This window comes from Panthera leo, chromosome D1, assembly GCF_018350215.1.
Source record: "Panthera leo isolate Ple1 chromosome D1, P.leo_Ple1_pat1.1, whole genome shotgun sequence".
In the NCBI taxonomy this organism is placed as follows: Eukaryota; Metazoa; Chordata; class Mammalia; order Carnivora; family Felidae; genus Panthera; species Panthera leo.
The window spans coordinates 101414688-101440912 of NC_056688.1; the positions used below are offsets into that span (position 1 = coordinate 101414688).

At 37.3% G+C, this 26225-nt stretch overlaps 1 protein-coding gene across 1 annotated transcript; it reads left to right on the forward strand.

The window, feature by feature from the left end:
• The first annotated feature begins 14437 nt into the window (after positions 1-14437).
• LOC122200072 (olfactory receptor 1038-like) lies at positions 14438-19567 on the forward strand. The gene is made up of 2 exons (XM_042905491.1): positions 14438-14468; positions 18642-19567. The coding sequence occupies exons 1-2, from the start codon at positions 14438-14440 to the stop codon at positions 19565-19567; spliced, it is 957 nt and encodes a 318-aa protein (XP_042761425.1).
• The last annotated feature ends 6658 nt before the right edge of the window (positions 19568-26225 follow it).

Here is a 26225-nt window from a genome sequence, read left to right on the forward strand (position 1 = left end):
TTATTTAAGTGAATTTTACTGATTTCACTCCAAGTTGAAGAATAAAAATGGCACTTCTCATGGCTCCTGCCAATGTTGGCAAAAGGTGATCGCTGGTGTCTTCTTGCCTTGAATCGTGTTGTCTTGTGGGCGAAAAGTATACCTTATATCTTGGATAACATGCAGAGGACTCTTGCCTCAGGGAGAGGAGTCCTTTACTCTCACAATAGCCTTCTTAAATGTTGTTTTGCCGTGTAATTTTAGAAAATAAGGAAGGGTGCTGGTTAAAATTGTAATGCTACCTGAAAGAAGACACTTGAGACAATAAACACTAACATTTCAGCATTTTTGCTGCCACTATCTTTTCTCTGTATTTATAAATATGGCAGCACAAAAATGTGTAACTCATAAATGAAGCTATTTTAACTTTTTTCAACATATTTGCATGTTTCCACAGGCTTAAAAAACATCAAAATAATCTACTTTGACTTATTTGCTTTCCTATATCCCCTCTTTCACTTACATAGACTAAGTACTTGAGGCTGTAGAAACTAGAAGAAAATTAATCAGAAATATAGAAGAAACATGCAATTTTATTTGTATAGCAATTAGGGACTCATTATTTTTTCCCAATTCAAAATTCACAACATTCTAATGTTTGTTGTCCAAAGAATTAACATTAATTAAGTAGTCTATCATATAACTTGTTAAACTACAGGGAGATAGCCATCTTTCCCCATAAACATGTGTCTGTATACTCCAAGGGCTTAAAATATCAAAGCACTTACTCTAGTAGGTTCTAGACATATCAACAACATAGCCTAAGGAAATAATCAGCAGCAAGCAGAGTTTAATAGAAACATGTATAGCTAGGTGGAGTTCTTAATGCATGCTTCAGAATAATTGCAACTCTTTCTAGTTCTACCAGCCTTAAAAAGAGGACTAATCTCATTAAGCTCAATATTAGCCTATTTGAATTTAGTTTTGTCCTTTGCTTTATATTCTACAGAATATAACTACAAAATATTAATAAAGAAAGGCACCTTGAGAAATTCATCATGTCTACTGCCTTCATATTTCAAATTTTATTTTTTTCTACTGTTATTATGTACCTGCTGCCACTGAAGGCTGTCCTTATCAGATACTCTATTTTTTGTCATACATGAATGAACTTATGCCTGTCTCTTGCTAATGCTATGACAAAGGTTCTATCCCAACATCCCTGATTGACATTTGCAAAAACCCAGGCTTATGGCTGTGGTCAGAGTAGGTGGTATAATGTGAGTGTGGCTGGGTTTGTTTGAAAGCAGAGCCCAGGGGGTGCCTGGGTGGCTCAGTAGGTTAAGCAGAGGACTCTTGATGTTGACTCAGGTCATGATCTTATGGTTGGAGAGATCAAGCCCCGTGTTGGGCTCTGTGCTGACAGTGTGGAGTCTGCTTGGGATTCTCTCCTCCCACCCTTCTCTGCCCCACTTCTCATTCACATGCATGCATGTGCTCTCTTCCTCTCTCTCTCTTTCAAAATAAATATAAACTTAAAAAAAAAAGCAGAGCCCATATTCCTAATTATCATGCTACACTGCTCAAAGTGCATGGCTTGCTCTTTTAGCTTTAATCACTAGGATCGAATTTTAAATCTGGGAGACGAATTTATTTTTCTGTAATATCAAACAGAATGTTTCAAACTTGGAGAAGACAAATATGAAAGCAGTATTTTTTTGAAGAGTCCTGGGCTTTCTATGCAGTTTGCCAAAGTAAAATTGCAGGAGTCTGAGCTTTGAAAAAGTTATCAAGTAATGCTGTCCATTCTGCTAAATAACTGTTTCATTCAAGAATATTCAGAATTAAGGCCTCTCTTACTTGCTTATAGGGCTTGAATGCATTGAACGTTTTCTCACAAAGTCTTTTATTTCAATTCCATATGTGAAGTTATAATGTCAAACTTAATTGAAAATAATTATAAGACTGCCATGAGATGTATAAGTAAAGGAGGCCTTCACTGAAAGAAATGGTGTCAGAGGAAAAGACCCATTTATAATTTGATAATATTTTACATAAAACAGCAAAGTCCATCTGTGCATTAGAATTTCTTATATCATTGCTTTTATTAACTTGAGGATTTGTGGTGGTTAGAAGGTGCATGTCAAACAAAATCAGAGGGAACCTTTTGAGAAGAAAAATACATCAATTAAAGCATTAAATATGGTGGTTATTTACTATTAATCAGAATATTTATGCACCACATTACTGCTAGAAGAACAGAGTTTACAGTGGAGGTGACTAATTAAGGAGGAGTTTTGGTTTCTAACTCAAGAAACTTAAATCACCTAGAAATAAAATTACTTATAAGCATCTGTTAAAGTTCTCATAAAATCCAGCATTTATGATTTTGTATCTACCTTAGAACTCTATGGGTTATTTTATCAATCCCCCTAATTTTTCAAAAGTAATTATTTTTCTCATAGCTTCCAATTACTCTCAGTAGGTTGTTCTGAAGCGACCACTATTTCAAAGTATTACTAATATTTCTGTCATTTGCACAACTCTGGAATAGGGAAGTCCTCAAAATCATTGACGTATTTCACCTAAAGATTTATTTAAGAAGCATTGTTGTTTTATTGTTTCATCGCATCCTTCCTGAAGTGGGTTTTTCCTGGAACTTTACGGCACATTGGAAACACCTATGAAGTTTTTAACTCAATGTCCCGGTACCCCCCACCAATTTAACCAGAACATTTGGGCTGTACCCAGGCATCAGCATTTGCAAAGCCCCCTAGGTGGTTCCAATGTACAGACATGTTTGGGAATAAGTAGCCTGAAGAACGAATTTGTTAGAATGGCCAGCAGAGATCAACCATTCTTTGAAACTTACTTTTACTTCTCTTCTGGTTTTGCTTGCCTGACCTATGGCTGAATTAGTTTGAATACTAATGACTCCACCAATGCAGTGGAATTCAAATTGGAGTATGGCTGTTTCTACTGACATGAAAAGACTCACCAAGGGTTATGTGGACAAGAATACTTTGAAGAAAATTAATTTACAGGTCCTCCATTTTTTTTTATCTGTTCCTTTCCAAATATCATTTGCCTGAGAAGGCACTCGTACTCTTGGTTTTTGTTTGTATCGTCCCTTTTCAAAACCCACACTTCTCACACTTGACAAATGAAAGGCATATCTCTCACCCATTTGGAATCCTATTATGTTTCCTGGCTCCAACATTTGGGCATTTAGATGATTCTTTTCAGATCAACCTATAAATATACCCCTGGTTCATTAATAAATTCAATTTCAAATGAAAATTAAATATATATTGAATAATTATCCACCAACAATGGACGTATATAGATGATTTTAATCATTTAATTGTGATAATAACTCAAATAGAAATATTTTACCACAATAACATATAGAAGCTATAGAATCTATTATTACAAAAATTAAATTCTAATCAGTGTGTATATATTTGAATTTCAGAGAAGCAAAGCAAAGTAAACAGGGAAACAGTTACATTATAAAATATAATAAAATACATTATTATGGTGAAAATTGAATGGACAAATGAATTGAAAGAGAAAAAAAAGAAATGCTCTATTCTCTCTAATTGTACAAAGGAGTCTCTGTGTTTTCAATGGATGATGACAATTATTGATTACAATCATATTACACTATTTTTAATGAATTTAACTTTCTATAGACATATATATGTATGTATGTAAAAATTCATATATATAAATATACAATGCCAATATTTATAATATAAAATTATCTTTTGTACTTATTTAAACTATTGGTGAAACGTTTTAACTGTTTACTTAACTATATATAATGAGGCAAATACTTGTTATTTTTAGTTATTTGAGTACGAAGATTAATCAGTAATAGTCATTTTTATTTCTTTCTGGTAGTTGACTACTTTGTTAACAACTAGCAACTTCATTTATTTGATTCTCCATCATCTGTTTTTGTAGATTCTATTTTGCCCATCCGGTTTCTCAAAACACCGTTGCAAAACAAATTAAATATTTCCTTTATACTAATTCTTAAAGGCTTTGCCTTGCTTATTAAGGATTAGGGATGTATCTCTGATGTTCTACAGGCTTTGGCAATTAACACAATGGCAAGCTTTGCACAGAGAAAGTGTTCGATAGCAAAGAAGAAGGAAATAGTTATTGGGAAACATCTTCTTTCCTATCCACAGCTCTATTAGTCAATAAATTGACCTGATTTACTTGGTGTCTCATCTTATCTAGGTCCTGCTCCCTGCTTTATAAGGGTCTGTATAGCTTTTCCAAGCCAAGCATCCTTCATCCTTCACCAAGCTTGGTTTCCTCCCCAGAGGTGACCATCTTGCAAAGGCACACTGCACACCATCAGTGTACTGGGCATACAGATGTACAGATTGGAGACATTGTCACTTCTTTAGCCATAAGATGCTCCCTCTGTGTATCCCAAAACACGTACAACTGACATGACATGACATGACAAGATGTGACGTGACGTGATGTGACATGACACGACATGAAAAAGGGTGAGGAAGCACTTGGTGTGAGTCTGCCTGCCTTAAAGCCCTGCTTGAGGCCAAACACCTCTTCTGAGAAGGAATATTAGAAAAATGAAATACCAGGGGCACCTGGTTAAGCCAGGTTAAAGGTCCGACTTTGGTTCAGGTCACGATCTCACAGTTCCTGGGTTCCAGCCCGGAGTCAGTCTCTGTGCTGACAGCTCAGAGCCCAGAGCCTGCTTCAGATTCTGTCTCCCTCTCTCTCTCTGCCCTTCCCCCACTCACGTCCTGTCTTTCTCAAAAACAAAGAAACATTAAAAGAAAATTTAAAGTCAAATGAAATACTAGTGGATTTCTATTTTATTTCAGGTTTCAAAAATTACAGTGAGTATCCATTCTTTATTTAAAAGGGAAATGTTTACCATATATCTGGTGTTTTCCAACAATAGAAAAACACTGTTACCATTACTTCAGTTTAGAAACATTCCTGGTCACCCACTGTTATAAGAGAATTTTAGACAGGAGAGCCACCTGCCTTTGTATCTCTCCTCGGTTGGCCATATAACAACTAGCTTTTACGAGTACTGCTGTCGAGGAGAAGGTGGTTCTAGATGACCTGGAAAACTCAATATGAGGTCATTTAAGGAGTGTGTGTGTGAGAGAGAGAGACAGAGAGAGAGAGAGAAGGGAGACAGAGAGGGGGCAGGAGGGAAGGGCAGGGAGTTAGAGACAAAGTAGTATTTTAAGTACAAATAGACATCCTTTAGAAAGTACTGGCAAACAGAGTATGGAACTAAGAAATGTAGTTAGGATGTTATAGGTGTTATCTCTAAAAGCATACTGATTCTGGGGCACCTGCGTGGCTCAGGGTCGGTTAAGCATCTTACTCTTGATTTGGGCTCAGGTCATGGTCTTGTTCATGAGTTCCAGCTGCATGTCTGGCTCTGCATTGACAGTGAGGAGCCTGCTTGGGATTCTTTCTCTCTCTCTCTCTCTCTCTTTCTGCCTCTCTCTCTCTCAAAATAAATAAACTTAAAAAATATATTGAAAGCAGATGGATTCCATCAGATACCACAGCTTGCAAAGGGGAGAGGTTCCTAACGGGAAGCTAGGCTATGGGTGGAAGGTTGGCAATTCGCTCCATGTACAAATTCCATGACTCACCTGCTTAGCAATGATCCTGGCTCTCAGTGAGCTCATTCTGAAGGTGTTTGGGTGATTTACTAGTTCCTGGATCCCTTCGGGTTTAAATTTGATCCTCTGGAGATATCAGAAAGCTGCAGTATTTATTTTCCTATTTTTCTCAAATTAAGATAAGCTGGACAAACTATATTGAGGAGTTCAAAAATGTTTAATTATCTGTAGTCCTGAAGGAACAATTTCCATGAAGGTAAAGGTAGACTATACTACTAGAAACAACATAAAAAGACTGTAAACTTGGTTCATTTGAATAAAATATTCAAGTTTTTTGAGAGGAAAACATCAACCCTTAAATACTGAGTAACTCACTTATGAGACCTTGGACAATGTCCAAATTCTTTCTAAGCCTCAATTTCCTTAATTGTAACATTCAGTAAAAATGGTCCATATTTTATGATTTTGTGAGTATTGAATAAATTAATGTCTGGGAAGGACTCAGTAAACTCTATGGTAAATATTAAGTGTTCAAAAGATATTTCCTTTGAAAAGTAAGAGGAGACAAAAAAATAAATGATACCAAAATAACCCAAAAACCTACCTAAAAACTAGAACTGCTTTCACCATAGTTTCAGATTTTGTCTTTGTGAATCTATACAAGAAGGGAAATGTGTTTTTATTAATGGTGAAATTCAGTTTCTCACCAAATTTCAAAGTAGAAAGCCATTTTCAAGTCTAATATACATCATATATTACTAGATACATGTGTGTGTAATACAAAACTCATAGCAGAAGCCAAAACTACTGGAAAATCTGCCTACTGCTTCCAATTTGCCCCAATCATTTGCCCCTTCCAATCCAGCTTTGCCCCCCACCACTGAAGCCGGTTCTTTGTAGCTTGTCTGCCTATCATCTCACTGGTAAATACAACGGACGCTTTTCAACTCTGTCGGATTTCCTCTGAAATCTGAAAACGTTGTATATGGTCTCACTCCTTGTCATTTGTTAAACCACACTTTTTTTTTCAGTTTTGTTTCTTTTTTTAATCATGGTAAAGCACTTTTATATAAGATCAAACCCCATAACAACATTGTAACTGCACAATACAGCACTGTCAGCTATAGACAAAATGTTGTACGCAGAACTCTAGAACTTATTCATCTTACACAATTGACCTTTTCTATCCTTTAGCAATCAACTCTTATCTCCCCCACCCCCCTCCTTGGAAACCACCATTCTACTCTTTCTATGAGTCTGACTATGTCAGATACCTCATATCTAAAATATGAAGAATAGAATAATGCAGTACTCGTCCTTCTGTAACTGGCTTATTACGCTTAGCATAATGTCCTCCAGGCTCATTCATGTTGGCACATATGCCGAATTCTCTTCTTTATTAAGGCTGTATGATATCCCATGGTAGATCCATGCCACATTTTCTTTATTCATCACCCATCAGTGGGCATTCAAGTTGTTGCCACCATGTGACTACTGTGAATAATGATGCAAGGAACATGAGGACTCAGATATCTCTTGCAGATATTGATTTCAATTTTGGGGGGATACATATCCAGAAGTGAGACTGATGAATGATATAGTAGTTCTGTTCCCACTTTTTGACGAACCTCTATAATGTGGTCAAGAGCAGCGATACCATTTTATATTCCTACCAATCATATACAAGGCAATTTCCCCGCATCCTTACCAGCACCAACCCTTGCTTGCAATTTCTCAAGGCTTTACAACAAATTATTTGCATCATCCTTGATATAAATATTTGAGGTCATCTAATTTGACATGATCATATAAACAGATGAGGAAACTAAGGCTCCTCGACCTTGAGTAATTCTGTCTCTCAGTTTCCCCCTAAGAGCAAATAAAAGAGCGTCACAGTCGTCATTAACAATAACATCCACAAACTCCTATTTAAGGTCACTTTTATTGCTCCAGACTTCACCCTGTGTATGTGTGTGTGTGTGTGTGTGTGTGTGTGTGTGTGAGACATATTTTATAAATATATTTTTATGTATTATATATAATTATATACAGCAGCACATTTACTTTTCACAACAATCCTGCAACATAAGTGCTGTTATTACTCCCATTTTAGAATGAGGAAACCAAACTACAGACATTGGGCACCTTGCTCAAGGTCACCCGCTGAGTAAGTGGAAAAGCCGTGTTTTGACTGGCTGTAGAGTCGTAACCACTAACTGACACTCCTCTTCCTTCCCTTCTCTGCTCTAAACACAACCAGATTGACTGCATCTCCCAGTCATGGGTGAGGGCTGGCTCTAACCGGATGCAGCCAAAAGGGAGTTGTGACAAGAGGTGAGACTGCACCAGGAGAGGAAGGGCAGGGCACTTGTCCCCTGCCCCTGCTCTCTCCTCGCTTTGGCACCATGTCTCAGACAGCAGATCAACCCTCTGTCCGGCTCCCTCCAGGAGCCCCACATCCACAACCTTGATCCCATCGGGCTCCTACATCTCCCTACGTCCCTTCAGACCTTTCGGTGGTGATGAGGTGGCACCGTTGTTAGGCTCTAGGTGCCTCACTAATCTTTCCTTATTGACGTCTCTTCATTTGAATTATATGGGTTGGTTCTCAAGATTCTGATCAACAATTCTCTGACTGCATTGCAATCAGGCTCATTTTGTGGTTGTTGTTTTTGAAAACTAAATGCTTTGGGAATTTGTTAGGAAGCAAGATCACGTCTATTTAAGTGAGAGTGGGTACATTCTAAGACCTTTGGAAAAATCAAACACTTCGGCGAGGACTTAAAGAACAGACACGATTACCATTCCTAGAAATAGGGAAATGATCTGTGAGGTGCATGGATCTTTACTATCTGCTTAAGATATGAACTCTTTACATTTTATCCATGTAATCAAAATTATATATCTTAAGTGAGATCTGTGTAGATATGAGGAAGAAGAAACATCTCTTGACAACTGCCAGGTGGGCCCTGATCTGGTACTAAAAGTTAAGCTGTACTATCATATCAATAATATTATTGATAATAACATTGCTAATAAATTAATATCAATAATACCAACAATATCATAGAACACCAACATGAGAAAAGTTTACTTGGTAACAGTAATGATGCAAGACAAAAACAGGGTCACTCATTAATAGTGTCAGAGATCTAGTCAAAATCAAGAACACTGTCTAGACCACAAAAATGGTCCAACATTCTTCTCCTCTGGCTACTGTAAGGGACTGTTGCTTCATTACCGATTAAAGCTTTATCCCTATTCCAATTTGTCCGTGTTCTATATAGGAACCATTAACGTACTAAATCATAAAAACGTGTCACTCCATGACGGTACCCAATCCAGAGTGCCACCATGCTTTCTTGAACCCTACTCTAAATAACCTCATAAGATGCAATCCCACAACAAGCTTGATTCCCGTGGTGTACAACGTCCATTGTTAAAACACACAAAAGTAACACAACTTTGACCAGAGATTGTTCCTGGTGATCTTTGCCTGGAGCACACTGACAGATGAAATGGAGCGAATTCTGGGATTTATTTATTTGGAAATAAAGATTTATTTATTTGGAAATAAAGATGTATTTATTTCCAAATAACTTTGGGGGCTAATGTATGAGGTAAGTAAGAAGTATGGATAACATATACCTGACCATTGGGCACCTGGGTGGCTCAGTCAGTTAAGTGGCTGACTTTGACTCAGGTAATGATCTCATGGTTGGTGAGTTCAAGCCCCATATTGGCCTCGCAAAGCCCACTTCAGATCCTCTGTCCCCTCTCTCTCTGCCCACCCCCACTCTCTCTCTCTCAAAAATAAACATTTCATATATATATATATATATATATATATATATATATATATATATACCTTATCATGAATGGAGACACTGAAGCTGGACAATTGTTATTGGGGTAAGGATTATTGTATCAAATCTTCTAATTTCTAATTCTGTTTATGTTTGAAAATTTCCATAATAAAATAGTTATTAATAATAATTAGTCCATTTACTGAAAGGAGAAAAATGTTTTAAAAATTGTAAGTAGTCATATTAGTTGGGAGGGTTAAAATATCAGTACACATCTATTAAAAATATCATCATAGGGGTGCCTGGGTGGCTCAGTTGGTTAAGCTTCCAACTCTTGATTTCAGCTCAGGTCATGATCTGAAGTTCATGGGCTTGAGCCCCTTATGGGGCTCTGCACTGAGAGCATCTAACCAGCTTGAGATTCTCTCCATCCCTCTGTCTATCCCTCCCCCACTCACACTCTCTCTGTCTCTTTGAAGTATCATCACGGAGGCCAACAAATCTGTATAATGGAAATACAGCAGACATAGATTTTTTTAAAGAAAGAAATAAAAAAAATGTTTCACAAATAATGTGATCAGAAAAACCCAAGGAAATCAGTAAATCAGAATGATAAAATTTCACCAGAAATAGCACCTTTATATACTAGAAATGTGAAAAACACAATGGGAAAAGATCTGTGAACAATATTGTGAGATATATTGTATATGTGTGTATTAGACTAATACATACATTAAAAATATTCAAATAAAAAATCACTAAGGAAATACAATTTTTGCCTTAGAAATAATAATCATCTCCGATGTTGTTTCTTTTCTCTTAGATCATTTTTTCTAATAGTTCCATTATTTACTAAAAATTATTAAAATTATTTATTTTTTTATATTATTTTATTTTCCAAGTAGCTTAGAGTCCAATGAGAGAGACAGACATGGAAAATGTATATTATAATGTAGCATGAAAAATACAATAGTGACATAAAGAAGAAACAGAGTATCCTGCAAAATGATCATTCAACATTCTTCCCCCTTTGGGGAGAATCAGGTAAAGAGAAAATTGTGAATTGCCTGAAAATTTTACCGAGATGTTAGCTGTGACCTTGTACTAAGAAGGTGAGAAGGTATTAGCCATTACAGAGAGGAAAAGCTGTGGGAAAGTATTTCAGTGATGCAGGATATGCAGAGACAAGATGTGCAGCCACAGTCAAAGAAGGAGAGGCATTTTATAGTGGACAGTGAGAGAGAAAAAGCAGGAGAAATTAGAAAAGACAGCCAGGGCCATGAACACAGAACATTGTAGATCATACTAAACAGTTTTGCCTAAACCTCATAATAGAAACGATAGAAATGTCTTCTATACAAGATTGATATATCAGATGCATTTCAAAAGCTCCCTCAAAAAAAAAAAAAAAAAAACATAATGGCTTAACACTATGGAATTACATGTAATGAATTTGAAAGAGACTGGTATGTAGAAACATTAAAGCTTGTGGAATTTGAAATAAATAAAAAAGAAAACTACATGTTGCAGCTGATGTGTACGCCTTGAAAAATGAGAGAATTTAGGAGTGTGATTGATAGTTTACTATTCCCTGGGAGTGATGCAAAATCCATTGTTTGAGTGAGATTCTTGTTTGGCGGAGAATAAGAATTTCTTTTTGATCACTATGTATGTGGACCTTTTTAGTACCTTGCCAGGCACATAATAAGCACCAACAAATTCTCATCACTGTTATTATTATGATCATTATCATGCTACTCATAACCATTGCAACATCACCAACTTGCAGTTTGCAAAGCAATTTAATAGCCATTATGAGTTAACGCCCCAAAGTAGCCCTGTGCGACAAGTTAGTATTTTCATTTCTTAATTTAGGCTCAGAATTTATTTCCTTCCCAAGAGCACACAGGTAGGTAGTAGAAGGGCCTGTGTGCAAACCTAGATCTGGCTTCACATCCCCTTTTCTTCCCCCTACGCTACTCCATCTCCCGGAGGAGGGTGGTTTAAGGCAGAGGAAATGGCCATCCCTGAGGAATCAGACGATTAATTTCACACACTCACACTAAACTGTAGATTCATTCATCCTAAGCTGAAACTTTAAGTTTGCTGAGGTGGGTTTCAGTTAAAACGTCCCCATGAAAAAGCTGAAAACCTAGTCATTTTAATAAGGCCCCTTGAAACTGATTAGCAAGTAGTCTGCTTGAAGCAATGCCCGTAGGGAATTGTTTGCAACGAAGAGTTTTATAACAAGACACAGAGAGACAGTTTCATCATCAACGCTGAAGCAAACTCTGACTTGGTTTTTTTTCTTAATGACCACCAATTATTGAATTAAAATCACCAGATGAACAATGGTGGTGACAGAAGCTGACATTTTTCTTGACTTCTCAGATATGCAGAACCTTTGTAGCCTGAGTAAAAATGGAAATGCTAACTAATCGCTTTCATATTCTGTAGTAGGGAGGGCAATAGGCCCTCTGGAACTTCTCGATCCTGTCAAGATACTGCATAGTCACCAGGAACACATAACTTGGAAACATAATCAGTAATGGAAATCGTTCAAGTTCTGTGTCAAACTATTACTTTTTTCACAATTCCCATTTTGACACGTGCTGTGACCAGACAGTCTCTGCTAGAATGCACTGAAGGAAAATAATGGCTATTAAATCCTTCAGTGAACAAAGAAAGCCAAGAGTCCGCGAGGCAAAAGCCTACTCAAAAGAAGAGAAGATAGAAATATGAAATAGAAAACATGCATACTAGAGGTGAAGTGTGGGATATGAGACACGTGCACACTTGGGATGCAAGTGACCGTCTCTGAGCTGCAATAATTAGGTGAAGCCTTGGTTTCTGCAAACCTTCTGAATGTGCATTATAGGCTGAGCTATGAGAAGATACTCAGGGCTATGTCTGATCATTTTCTAGAAACAGAACAGGACCCAAAAACCTCATCACAATGCAAACATTATATTGAAAGGTATCAAACTGTCACTCCATGAAAAACAAATAAACGTGCTTGGAGGAATAAATCAAATTTGAGCTTTAAAAGTATCAGGCAAGGGGCACCTGACCTGGGTGTTTCAGTTGGTTAAGTATCTGACTCTTGAATTTGGCTCAGGTCATGATCCCAGGGTCATGGGATTGAGCCCGAGGGCGCTGAGGGTGGAGGCTGCTTAAGACCCTCTCTCTCTCTCTCTCTCTCTGCTCCTCTCTCCCCTCTTGCACGCACGCATGCTCTCTCTCTCTAAAAAATAAAAAAAAAAAAATAATAAAAAATACAAGTATCAGGGGAATAACAGCATAAGTGTGTGTATTTAAATAAAAACTGAAAAAAAAAATGAAAGACATGTGGAAGATTATTTATTAAGTGCCAAACTGGGTAAAGAAAAAAAAAAGCCTTATGTAAATTGAGTTAGTGATTAAAAATACAAGGAAAAAAGAACAAAACAGAAGTCTTGTTTTAGCTGTTTTTTCTTTTCTGTAGTTCCTGACAAAAATGGGGACCTAATAAAGTATTATTGAACAATATAAATAAATCTCTTGGAAAATTTTTGGCAACTTGACTCCAGAAGTGGCAAGCTTATAATTTTAAAATGGTGTTTCCTCTTTTATTATGTTTATTTAATCATTAGATTAAATAATGGATCTTATTGGTAAGTAATTGGATTTTACTCTGGTAAGATATAAATTTCTAATATTTAAATATTATTAAATATTTAAAATATTAATGACTAATTTACATTTTACCAATGATTAAATAAATAAATATAGAGTAAAACCTCGATTTGTGAGCACAATTTGTTCCAGAAACACGCTTATAATCCAAAGCACTTGTATATCAAAGAGAATTTCGAGAACCATTGGCTCAGTTGTGATCATGTGACGTTCGGCATCACGTACTACTTGTATCACATGACATCGCTTATTTATCAAATTAAAATTTATTAGAAACGTTTGCTTGTCCTGCAGAATACTTGCAGGTGCAATTCAAGGTTTTAATCCATATTTATTTAATCATAAAAGAGAAAACACCATTTTTAAGCAGTGAATCAGGCAAAGTGATATATATATATATATATAACATATATATATATGTTAGTGCAGAAACAATACAGCAGTGTTGGGAATCAAATTTATTGAGTCTCTAGTTAGTATCAGGAACTACAGATAAAGAGACCCGAATCTGCCCACACAATAAATAACAAAGAGATGACAAACTAACCAAGTAAAAATATTGTACATGATATTGAGAAAAATAAAGTAAATTGAGGAAAGGCAGCAGTAGTCGTGTCAATGTTTATAAAGCACATATGCGAATCCAAACACGATTCTAGGTCTTTTCACACTTTTATTCATTTAACTCTAAAGCAGCAGTTGAGGCAACTACTATTACCATTACATTTATTTATTTGTTTGGGGAGAGAGAGAATCCCAAGCAGGCTCCACACTGTCAGTTCAGAGCCCTACACGGGGCTCGAACTCAGGAACCATAAGACCATGATCCGAGCCAAAATTAAGAGTCAGACGCTTAACCGACTGAATTACCCAGGCATCCCACTATTTTTGTTTCGAAGATGATGAAAACAAGACCCAGGATGTTGTTACATGACCAAGTACTATAAAGGCAGATTGAAGAGTTTAAGACCCAGATAATCTGGTTCCAGTGTTCTCACACTTTACCACTGTGAAGGAGTGGAGGAGTAAGGCATCTAAAAGCACTGGAATACTGGAATAAAAACAAATTCCGAAGGCTGGTGTGACCTAGGGTATTCCAAGCCAGTGTGGACAGAAAGATGGGAAGGGGATACAGGGATTAACATAGCTGAGGTTCAGAAAGCCAGCAACGGCCAGATCATTCCTAGTCTTGCACACCCTTGTAAGAATTTTGGATTTTACTCCAGGTGAAATGGGCAACCATTGCGGGATTATGTGCCAGGGAGTGAAAGCGCGTGGGATACTATTTAGAATAATTACCGTGTTGAAACACCACTGTAGAGGGAAAGGGTGACGGATGAGATGATGGAAGGGCAGAGTAACACAGTGGTTGGTAAAAAGATGCTGGATACAGTGAATGTAACAGCAACCAGAATGCCTATCAGATTGGAGTAGGATAGGAGCAAGAGGAGTCAAGGGTCACTCCCAAGGATTTTTGCCTGGAGCAGCTAGAGAGAGAGAGAGAGAGAGAGAGAGAGAGAGTTGAAATAAGAGCTATAGAGGAGAAGTCTTGTGGTGGAACTCAGTTTTGGACAATAAACCCGAGATGCTTGTACACATCCAAGTAAAGATGTCAAGTAGGCTGCTGAATGTTTGAATCTAGAAATCAGAGGAGTGTACTGGACACTCTTAGATGGAATAAGGCTGAGTGAAATTGGCAAGTAAAGGAAAATGTATAGATACAAACAGACAAAATGGCAAAGAACTGAAATTGTGACTTGCCAACACAGAGAGGTGAAGGTGACAAGGAGGAACCAACCAGCCAGAGAAAGAACATCCAGGAGGAATATCAGAGGATATGGGAAACCAAGTGAAGAAAGCTAATTCAGGAATCATTAATTTGGCAAATATTGTTGATAAAAGTTGTTAACTACATAATATACTCTTGTTAAGGGGATTTTGGAAAGAATAACGGGGTGAAAGTCTACTGGAATGATTTGGAGAGAAGCAGGAGGATATAAATTGCAGGCAACGTGTAAACACAAACAGCTTTCTAAGGAACACTGCCAGAAAAAAGAAAAAAAAAAACAGCAATAAGCAAAAAGTTTTAAACTAGACATATCCTGTTATTCAGCATTTCTATTTTTTATCATTCTACCCTAAAATACTGGATCATTCTAAACAAATTTTGAATAAAAGAATTATTATTTTACTAATTAAAAGTCATAAACTGTATAAATAGGAAGTGTTATATATATAGCAGAAAACATGCTTTGGGAAGAAATTTGAATAGTATGTAAAATCCTGATGCACTGCTGGTAAAAAAGGGTAATTATATGTAGTAAATTGTCATGCACTCTACGACTCCAATTTAGTAAAATACATAAAAATATAAAAAAAGAGTAAAGCAAAAGTCTCCCTAAACTTGAAGAACATTTACCTCTGGTAGATGATATATATTTATATGTGACATTTTCTTGTATTAAAAAACATTTTTAATGTTTATTTATTTTTGAGAGAGAGAGAGAGAGAGAGAGAGAGAGAGAGAGAGAGAGAGCATGAGTGGGGGAGGGGCAGAGAGAGAGGGAGACAGAATCTGAAGCAGGCTCCAGGCTCTGAGCTGTCAGTGCAGAACCCGATGCGGGGCTTGAACCCACGAACCATGAGATCATGACCTGAGCCAAAGTCAGCCCCTTAACCAACTGAGCCACCCAGACACCCTGACATATGTTTATTTTTGTATTTATATGTATATCTTCCTACATATAAAATTTCACAATCAACATATATATGCATGTACTTTATATTATGCAAAAGATTTTCTTTTTTCTTTTTTTTTCAAAGAAAGTATATATGAAATATTTTTGACAGGTTTCTAAAACTCTAAGGTCTTTACTATAATCAGAAGCTGGTTGATTTTATTTCATTGTTTTAGTAAATAAAATGATATTTTCAAATTGTAAATTAATAAGAAAGACATGGATTATTCAATTAAATAACATCAGGGCAATTAGCTATTTGGACAACCTATTAGCTCAGGTTCTTGCCTCGGGTCATCAACTAATTAATGCTACATGACCTTAAAAAATTAAATGTCAACTCCCCAAAATATAAATAAAGAGGGTTTGTTATTATTTCAATGCCTATGCTCAGCAAAGAAAAAATAAACAGAATTGTTTGCTTAAACACTTAAAACATCTCGGTGTAAAACACGTTCAGTTAGATAAGACAAAGGATTAAATCAGAATCCCTCTAAGGTCACAGGGACAGGAAGGGACAATTATAAATAAATGATGAAAACATTTCGGAAATGGTGGTGAGCTTTCAACTGCTTGCCATTTGGTTTTGATTTTCTTTGTTTTGTTTATACAAATTAGATTGGACATAGGTAACCAAAGACTAGTGATTTCATGGTGAGATCATTCTAGTTTGAATATGAATTAATGCTAACTTTGTTTTTATGGACTAATCTTTTTCTAATTAGAACTTTCTAATCGTAGTTGTCCCCTGGAGGGTCAGTGACCTCAGGGCAGTCATGTCTGGGGAAAACTGGGAATTAACTCTCTAGGGAATAAAGACTGTTGTCTAAAGGCCTATATCACACATTCACATACCCTTCCTATCTGAGCATCATTGAAAGGAGGCTTCTGCGAAAACCTTCAGGGGAAGATTTTTTTCTACAACTAGGTAGGTTAAATAGGTACAGTTGGTCATTTGCACAGACTTCCTTTCCCAAGTCATCCAGTTTTCCCCACTAAAAAGAAAGTGGATGACCCTATCTAATTCTGCTCCAACTGGATGAAGCTGGCATTTATACACAAGGATGAGTGAAATAACCCTTCTAACACTCCCAAAATAAATTTATTTATTTATCCCCCTCAATAGCTCCCTGAGACTCAGGCTTCCTTTAAAAGAAAACATGTTTTATCTGCTGATAAAATTTCAGAAGCCAGTGCCTGTAGAAGACAAGCATTTGTGGGTGAGAGTTGCCTTTCTCTTAGGAGAAAAAAAAATGTGTATCAAAAAAACATTCATAAGTGAAGGTAATACATAAAAACGGGAGTGGACCTTTTCAAAATTTGAAATTGATGGAAGTGTGGGTTTTGAAGGTCCCCCCCTTTTTTTTTAATGGATGTACAAGGAAAGAAAATCAGCCTGATTCCAGTATGTGTGTGCAAAGAAAAGTAACCCAATACCAAAACTTACACCTCTCAAACATCAAAGGCATCCCATGTCTCGAAGTGGGGAATGCTGACCATATCTGTCCACATCTGTACTTTCTCTTTTCCTTTTTTTAAAATTTGTTTGTTTGTTTGTTTGTTTGTTTATGGAGGGGGAGGGGATGTGCAAGGAGAAAGGGAGAGAGAGAATCCCAAGCAGGCCCCACAATGCGGGCTCAATCTCATGAGCCATGAGATCATGTCCTGAGCCAAAAATCAAGAGTCGGACGCTAATCGACTGAGCCACCCAGGTGCCCTTTCCACTTTCCCTTTTGTTCCACATCTAGAACAGGGAACTCTAGCACTAACAGCTGTGGTAAGACGCCAGCTCAAAAAGGCAAGCCAGTTCAAAAATTCTATCCAAAAACACCTCTCACAAGGTGAGTTTTGCTTCTATGGAGGAGGAAGTAAATGGATGAGACAGAAAACTGTTTTCATATCAGATTTTATGTATGCAGGCATGTATGTGTTGTGTGTGTTTGTAGGCATACGTATATATGTGTTTATCTACATCTGTACACATTACATATATGTCTGTATGAATGCATATATGTATTTGTGTGTATATATATGCGTGTGTGCATACATATACATTTAATTTGAAGGATGTATTAGGTATCATTTACAGTATTAAGCTGAATTAATAAATGAAGAAGATAAAATTTGAAAGGCTATTTTTCTGACCACTCATACAAAACTGTTAAAAAAAAAAAGCTTCTCTTGGGTTAATGTGTTTGGGGAGGAAAGGAGATTATTCTATTTCCCACACTTTTGTGTGTTTTAGCTTCAGAATGTACCGTTCATTGAGGTGAAATATGAGAAGAAATAAACACATCCCATTTCAAATCTCCTTTCTAGCTATCATAATTTTATGAGAACAAAAATTGAAGGCCCATTAGAATTAAAGAATTAATCTTATTTCTTTGTATGTGACTCTTCTATGGTTATCATAACCTATGTGGTGTGGTTATTGGGAGTTATATGCCTCTTTCCACCTCTGAGACTGTGAATGCTAACTTTAATTTTAGGAGGAAAGTGAAAGATAAAAAATTCTCACCATATTAAATACATACCTACATACATACATACATATAATTTTTTTCTTTGTTATTTTTACTACATAGCCGTCAATTGATTTTTTTTATTGGCCCTCATTCTTTGGCCTCATAAAATTATGATAGCTAGAAAGGAGAGTTTGAAATGGGATGTGTTTACTTGTTCTCATATTCTACCTCAATGAACTATAATTTCTGAAGCTAAAACATAAGAGTTGGCATCTGGTGACAATTCCTTGATTCTGTCAATCAATGATTCTGTCAATCAATGAATTCTGTCATTGATGACAGAATTCATTCTTTTGGGCTTTTCTGTCCATAGAGAGATTGAAATCACTCTCTTTTTTCTCATTTCAGTAGTATATACTCTAACTTTGGTAGGGAACCTTGGGATGATTTCATTAATACGATTGGATTCTCGACTTCACACACCCATGTACTTTTTTCTCAGCAATCTGGCCTTTGTAGACCTCTGTTACTCTTCATCAATAGCCCCCAAGTTCCTGCAGACCCTCCTGACCAAGCACAAGTCTATATCTTTCTATGCATGTGCAACACAGTTGGGCTTTTTCCTGAACTTCTTGATTTCAGAGATGCTCCTTCTTGCAGTGATGGCTTATGACCGCTATGTGGCCATCTGCAATCCTCTTCTCTACATGGTGAGCATGTCCCCAAAAGTGTGTATGCAACTAGTAACAGGCCCCTACTTATACAGCTTTTCTGTTGCTTTGCTCCACACAGCCGTTACTTTCCAACTGATTTATTGTGGCCCAAATATCATCAATCACTTTTATTGTGATGATGTCCCTTTGATGGCCCTTGCCTGCTCAGACACCAGTCTCAAAGAAATCTTGATTTTCATCTTTGCGGGTTTCAACATGATCAGCTCTTTGACCACTGTTCTTATTTCTTACTTATACATCGTGGCTGCCATCTTGAAAATCCAATCTACAGAAGGAAGGTTCAGAGCTTTCTCAACCTGTGCGTCTCATCTGACTGCTGTGACTATATTCTATGGGACTCTGATCTTCATGTATCTGCAGCCAAAATCAAACCATTCCCTTGACACAGACAAAATGGCCTCTGTGTTCTACACAATTGTAATTCCTATGCTGAACCCAATGATCTATAGCTTGAGGAACAAAGAGGTGAAAAATGCCTTGAGGAAATTAATTGACAAATGTTATATCCTGCTTCTAACAAACTTTAAAAAATGACTCGGGGCAGTGTCTGACTTGGGTTACTGCCACATGTAGATAGATATATTGTTTTTATAATATTTTCAGTCTTTTGATGGAGTAAGTTCATTTTTATCATCCTTTATGGGAGTGAAATTATTTTGTACATGAATTCCGTTTTTAATACAGTCTTTACTAAGTTGAAATATTTAAAGGAGTAGAATTTAGACTTCTAATAAATTCCAACTGTTTAGGTGTAGGACACTGAGAGCCCTTCCTGTTCCACTGATAGTAAGAATCAACAGTTTCTTTCAAAAGTGTTTCTGCTTTGTATGCTGGTGGAGGACCGAGAAAGGGGCAAGGAAGGGGGTGAAGTAAATTTTTTGTCCATCCCCATGTCATTTTGTGCAAAAGCCTGTCCCCAACTGTATCTGGTCTGCTAACCATCACTCCTCACTCTGCCTCTGACTACCACTAGTTTTCTACTGGCCATTCCCTGGTATGACACAATTATCATGCCCTTTGTAAAGATGCCATTTTTTGCTATGTAAATCTGTGGATCAAGAGTACCTTTTAGAAAGCTATACTCCCCTTGGCAACCCTATCAAAGCAAAAATGTAGACCTATCCCGAAATTCCCTAAGCAAAGCTGTACTTTCCAAAGTTTCTCTGAAGTTGTGGGGATATGGGGACTTTACAAAGTGCTGGGGGACAGGCAGGGGTAGCTTAAAACAACATGATAATTATGGTTGTTGTCACATTTCAAGAATATAGCTCTATGTTGGGTTAATTATGTATAAAGCAAAATAATCCAAAACCACTTAAACTGTCAACTGTAATGTCATAGATTTGTTTCCTTTTTTTTTCACTCAAAAATTCAAATGTATAATGTCTACTGTCTGCTTCATATTGTGAGCTAAAACAAACACATTCCCTGCCTGATGGGGCTGAACAGTCTGGTAGAGGAGACAAATGTCAATCAAATAACTACAAAAACAAATGTTTACTTTTGATACGAGTTCGGCTCAGAGGGAGTCAAAGGATCAGAAAAAAAAGGTGATTAAGTCCATTAATGTGCAACCAAGGCAAAATTCCAGCAGCATGAGCAACTAGCCATAAGTGCCTTGAGAGGTCTGTTGAGTGTGGGAGCATTGTATTCATGTTCTCCTTGGAAAATAAGGGCACATGTAGGATAAGAAGGTCCCAGTAGGGAAAACAAGTATTCTAAGCCTGTTAAAAAGAAATAAAGGACAAATGATCCGTCCTGATTGTTTTTGGCAAGCCCACCAGACTCCAGTACAAAAATCCCTTCCACTTTGCTAGTCTGCCAGTATGTTATGACATGTTTAGGTCTGGTTCAGACATATAGTTTAGGCTTTCGTTCTGGCATGCTCGATACCCAGGATTTGGTGGGATGAATTTATCTTCTACAATGTATCACTCTCGTCCGATACAATCCCTGTAACTACTCTGAATGGTGGGGGGGGGGGGGGGGGGAGAGAGTGGAGTGAATGAATGTGACCACGGTCTTTGCACTAGTAGACCTACCCCATAAGCACAGTACATGGGAGTGATCACATGACTGAGGATAAGCCAATCAGATGTCTTTCAAGGGACTTTGACATAATTCTGTAATTCCAGTGAGAGTCAACTGATCACTTAATCTTAGGTTAAGTGAATTCTGGAGCTGGGGTTGCCAGTGTGACTTCCCCATGCACCGAGAAACAGAAAACTGGTCTGTAGAGAAAGAAAAATAAGAAATCCAAACGAGAAATCTTTGTTCTTATCTTTCAAGCCCCAAGTACTTGTTTTTTGTGAAACCTGGTTACATTCTCTGCTCTTGAGTTTCATAAAATACCATGGTGATTTTACTTAAAAACAAAACACTCTTCCTTGTTATTTATTTTTATTAAGATACTTTGGGTGGTTTCTGTGGCTTTAAACTGAAACAATTTTTTTTATAAGTGTTAATTCCTAACCTTGGGAGTTTCCTTGGTGAAATCTGAAACTGGCCCCATTACACAAGGGCAAAAAGAGACCAAAGAAAGAGGCAGAGCACCTCAGATTGGTAAGTGTCAGTTTTATACAAGGAAACTTACATGCGAGGCTTGTCTTGGGTGGCCATAAGACAAGTAAATGTCCACGGTCACCTGCCAGAATCTTAAAAGTTTATGTGGAGGCTTTAATGGGTTTCAGTCATGTATATGTTGAGATGGTCTTCAACAACAACTTGCTCTTTCCAGTCTGTACCCTTGAAAATGATTCCTACTGTGGGAGAACATTCCAAGGACAGGAGAAGGAGTGAGAAGCCTCCCAATTGCCCAGGTCCAGCTCAATGATCAACTGGCAGTCGTGTCCTCTCAATGACCTCCCCCATTTATTCTAAATAAATCAGTCTGTTGAATTATAAGACTGTGCCCTTCTGACCTATGTACTGCAGCATGTGTTAGAATGGATCTAATGGCCCAGGCAATATATTTTGTTCATTCAATAATGAAGTTAGAAACAATTAACGGTGAATAAAGTGAACAAACAACAAACAAAATGAAGTTCATTATCAAATGAACAAAATGAAGCCAAGGTAACATATGAGTGCTTACCTTCCATGAGCTGATTCCCCTTTTTATTCTCTGTCATCCCTATTTTCATTTCAAGAGCCTTGCGATTCAAACCAAGGCATGACCAAAAATCAAAATCTGTCAGCCTTCAAGCTACAGAATCTTAGTAAAACAATAGTTACTTCCTGGAATATTATGGGCTTCAAACCTGTTTTACCATTTGTAACTAAGTGACATTGGATAATATCTCTGACCTCTATCAAACGGGCTTCTCAGAACCTTAAGATGAAAAGTTGCTTTAACATTTTTAAGTTCTGACTTCATGGTGCTTATGAAACTCAGAAACTCAGAGCTGGTTTTGTCCTAAGGCAGATGTCCTAAGGCATTGTTCATTGAACAATGTGGGAAGCATACTGGATACCTGAGTTCTTTCCAGTGCTGTTCGAATATTATATGACTAAAATTAAAGAATGGTATAACTACAGATTTACTGAATTTTGTCTTATTTGAACAACTTAAAAAAAAAGAAATCGGTGATAACAAGATTAACTTAAGTTATCCCAAGTTATCTTAGTACAGATTTCATAGTTAAGTTTAGACTTGAGATTTATGTGAAAACATCAATACTGTCGTATTAAGGTACATGTTTTTAAAATTATTTTTATATTTGCCTCATACAACCCAACACCATTATTAAAACGGCCATAATGTGTTCTAAGTGACTGTAAATGGTACAGATTCTGGAGAGAAAGCAATACATTAGAATTATGACTTTCAAACTCTTAAACTTTTGGAGGGAGGATGCGACAGCCGAGAAATTAATCTTGGGAATTATGACTCTCAATTGTCAAGAGCAAGAACTCAACGCAGGGAGATATCTTTGTTGTTGGTTTCATTTTGGTTGTTATAATATTAAATAGCTAAAATCTTGTACAGTGAACTGGAGAGTGGGAGAGAACTCGTAACAATGAAAGAGTCTTTTCTTTTTTTTTTTTTTTTTTCCACAAGCAGTAAGAGCTCAACCTGAGACTGGCAATGTGAGGAGAATTTAAAGGTGAGTGAATCATTGCAAAGAAGCTGCCCCATCCTCTGGGTAACATACCAGATTCGGGTGAGGTTGCTACAAAAACACACAGCTACTGAGGCTAAGTTCAGTGAGTTTGCAGCGCTCCCAAAGCAGAAACGATGATAGCTTACCTTCCCAGGGTAGAGCCTGGGAGACTAAAAAAAGCCTCATAGAAAAACCAGAGTTCCAACACGGCAGCAACAAAACATAGAGTTTTTTCAGTCTGTCTTAACAAAGTACCACAACCTAAGTGGCTTAAAACAATAAAAATTTATTTCTTACCGTTCTGGAGTCTAATGTCTGAAATCAAGGTATCGGCAGGGCCTTGCTCCCAGGAAGTTCTGAGGGAGGATCTGTTCTTGCCTCTTGCTTCTTCTAGTAGCCCCAGTGTTTCTTGACTTGTGGCCGCATCACTCCGATCTCTGCCTCTCTTCATATGGCCATTTTCTGTCTATGCCTGTGTCCGTATTTCCTTCTTACAAGGATACCAGTCATACCGGATTAAGGGTCCACCCTACTCCAAGGCGACCGTATCTTAACTAATTATATATGCAGTGACCCTATCTGCAAATGTTATTCTGAGGTACCTAGGATTAGGACAGCAACATATATTTTGGGGGAACACAATTCAATCCACAGTAAGTAACCGTATGTGTTGGCTAAAATGACTGATGGAAGATCACTCAGTCTATACCTACAAACACAGGGCAGATGAAACAGCTGAGAATTCCTGGGCCCAAGAAAGAAACTTGTATATGAAAATGCCAGGGGAGAAAAGTGGCCGAGAAGCTGGAACAAAATGGATTTATAACCAACTAAAGTGACCATTGGAGGCTGTGACAAGTCCAAGGACTCATCAAGCAGCGAGGGAAAGAGGATACAACCTAATATCTAAGACAGTGGGGTTAAGTTTTTGCTTTTTTCTGGTTAGGATAGAGGACCAGATGCACTTCACCCAATACCAGAATATGCAAGAATCTTAGGAGACTCAATTATCTTCAAAGGAAAAATTTCCCTAGGAAGTAGTAATAGGCAGAGATGAGACACTAAAGATCATGTTTCTGGAAAGTATTATTGGAACACTTGGAGAGAGGCTTAGGATACTAAGTCGTATAACTAGTGACCCCTCAAAATAACAAGAGGATTTTAGTCTTTTCTCTGGCAATTGTGTGAATCAGAGGTTTGAGTAAGGCAATTATTCCCTGAATATAGGGCTTCTATGTCTGGCTGTAGGGCAACCGTTTCAGTGGCAACGTTTTTGAGTGCGAAGGGGGAGGAAAAAATTCAGGTCTGGTGGCTTTGACCTTGAAAAGATGACCCTTAGGTTTTGCACATAAATTTCTACTGACGGCTCATTGGTAAAATTGATAACACGGTTGCATACCTGGCTAATAAGGAAAGATGGAAACTGTGGTCAAGAGTTTTCTAGATGCCAAGAGTTTTATTCCTACAACACAGAATAAAACAGTAGGGATATGTCCGTCATAAAGATCACAGAAAATATGGTCTTAGAATATTGTCAACATCTGTGAAAGTTGTTCCTTGAGCAGCCCTCATTTTTGTACTTGACACAAATTCCTTTTAGAAGCAAAACTGGGTGGTCTAAAATATAAAGCCAAAAACAAAGAAACAAAAACCCTTTAATGACATGGTTTCTGGTGCCAACCAATGGAACTCTTTCCTCCTGTTCAGAATCTAATGTTACCAAAGAGAACTCCACGACCCCTGTCATCTGCCTTTCCTCCAATCCATTCTGAAGGACAGTGGCCCATGGTTGATTAGTAAGTTAGCCCAAGTAATAATACTCTCTTCTGTGCTTGAATTAGTCCATGTTGGTGGTATTACCACAGCTATATGTTATTTCTCATTCTGTGAGTCTACCTGTGCACGCTCAATTGTGCACACCTTTTAATTGGATTAGCATTTACACAAGAATAATCTCACTCACCAGGAATCATTTATATTTCCCATTTTCCTCTACGCTGGTAAGTCAGCAAAGTTGTCAAAGGTAGACAGAATCTATTCTACCTGCAGCCAGAATGGAATATAGACTAAGTAGGTTATAGGTACATCAATCAAGATAAATTGAATAGTGAGTTTTTGAGGATGTTTAACCAGGTCCAATGGGGTACCATTTTAAATGCTATTGATCAAGTTTGAATGCACGCTTCGTGCAATAGCATTTGGTTAAACAGTGCTTTGGCATGACTGATCCATCTAGGCACTGAAACCTTGACTTAAGCTGCTAAATACAGAGCCAAAGAATGTAATATTAGTGGCAAGAAACTAGGATCCAGCAATAATTCCAAATCATAGCAACCAAAGATTTAATAAGACAAAGTCTGGAGGCCAAAAGTCAGATTGTATATGTCAGAATATTCACACTGTCTCTTTTTTCCATTGTAATTAGGACACAAAACTCCTTTGTTGTAAGTATTCACCCTTTTCACATCAGGATATTTATATCAGATCCCAAACTAAGGAGTAGAGTTAGAGTAATTGAAACAGCTTATGGAAGCAGGAACATTGTTAGCTATCAAACAACCCATACCTGAGGACAGACCTTATGATTGTACTGAGACACGGGTTGAAGATTGTGAACGCAATTCCATTTGCAAAAGTCCATGTATGGGGCTCCTGGGTGGCTCAGTCGGTTAAGCGGCTGACTTTGGCTCAGGTCATGATCTCACGGTCTGTGAGTTCGAGCCCCACGTTGGGCTCTGCGCTGACCGCTCAGAGCCTGGAGCCTGTTTCAGATTCTGTGTCTCCCTCTCTCTGACCCTCCCCTGTTCATGCTCTGTCTCTCTCTGTCTCAAAAAAAAAAAAAAAAAAAAAAAAAAAAAAAAAAAAGTCCATGTATCCATAAACATTATAGAACACTTTTTTTTTTTTTTTTTTGGTAAATCAGGGACCACTAACATCCTGAAGGTCATGAAAAAGACATGAATTCTTACTCTTTTTCTTATGAAATTATAAATTTCATATGAAACGTAGGTAGAGAAGCATGTGTATGGAGAAAAAACCCTAGGAAATCATGTTTGACTCTAATAAGGGCACATACAAATTAACTTATA

What these genes read in the sequence shown, in the direction of transcription:
- LOC122200072 (XM_042905491.1), top strand. Translation starts at nt 14,438, where the DNA reads ATGATGGAAGGGCAGAGTAACACAGTGGTTG. An exon ending in GCAGAGTAACACAGTGGTTG is followed by an intron (nt 14,469 to 18,641) that starts GTAAAAAGATGC and finishes CATTGATGACAG; the next exon opens with AATTCATTCTTTTGGGCTTT.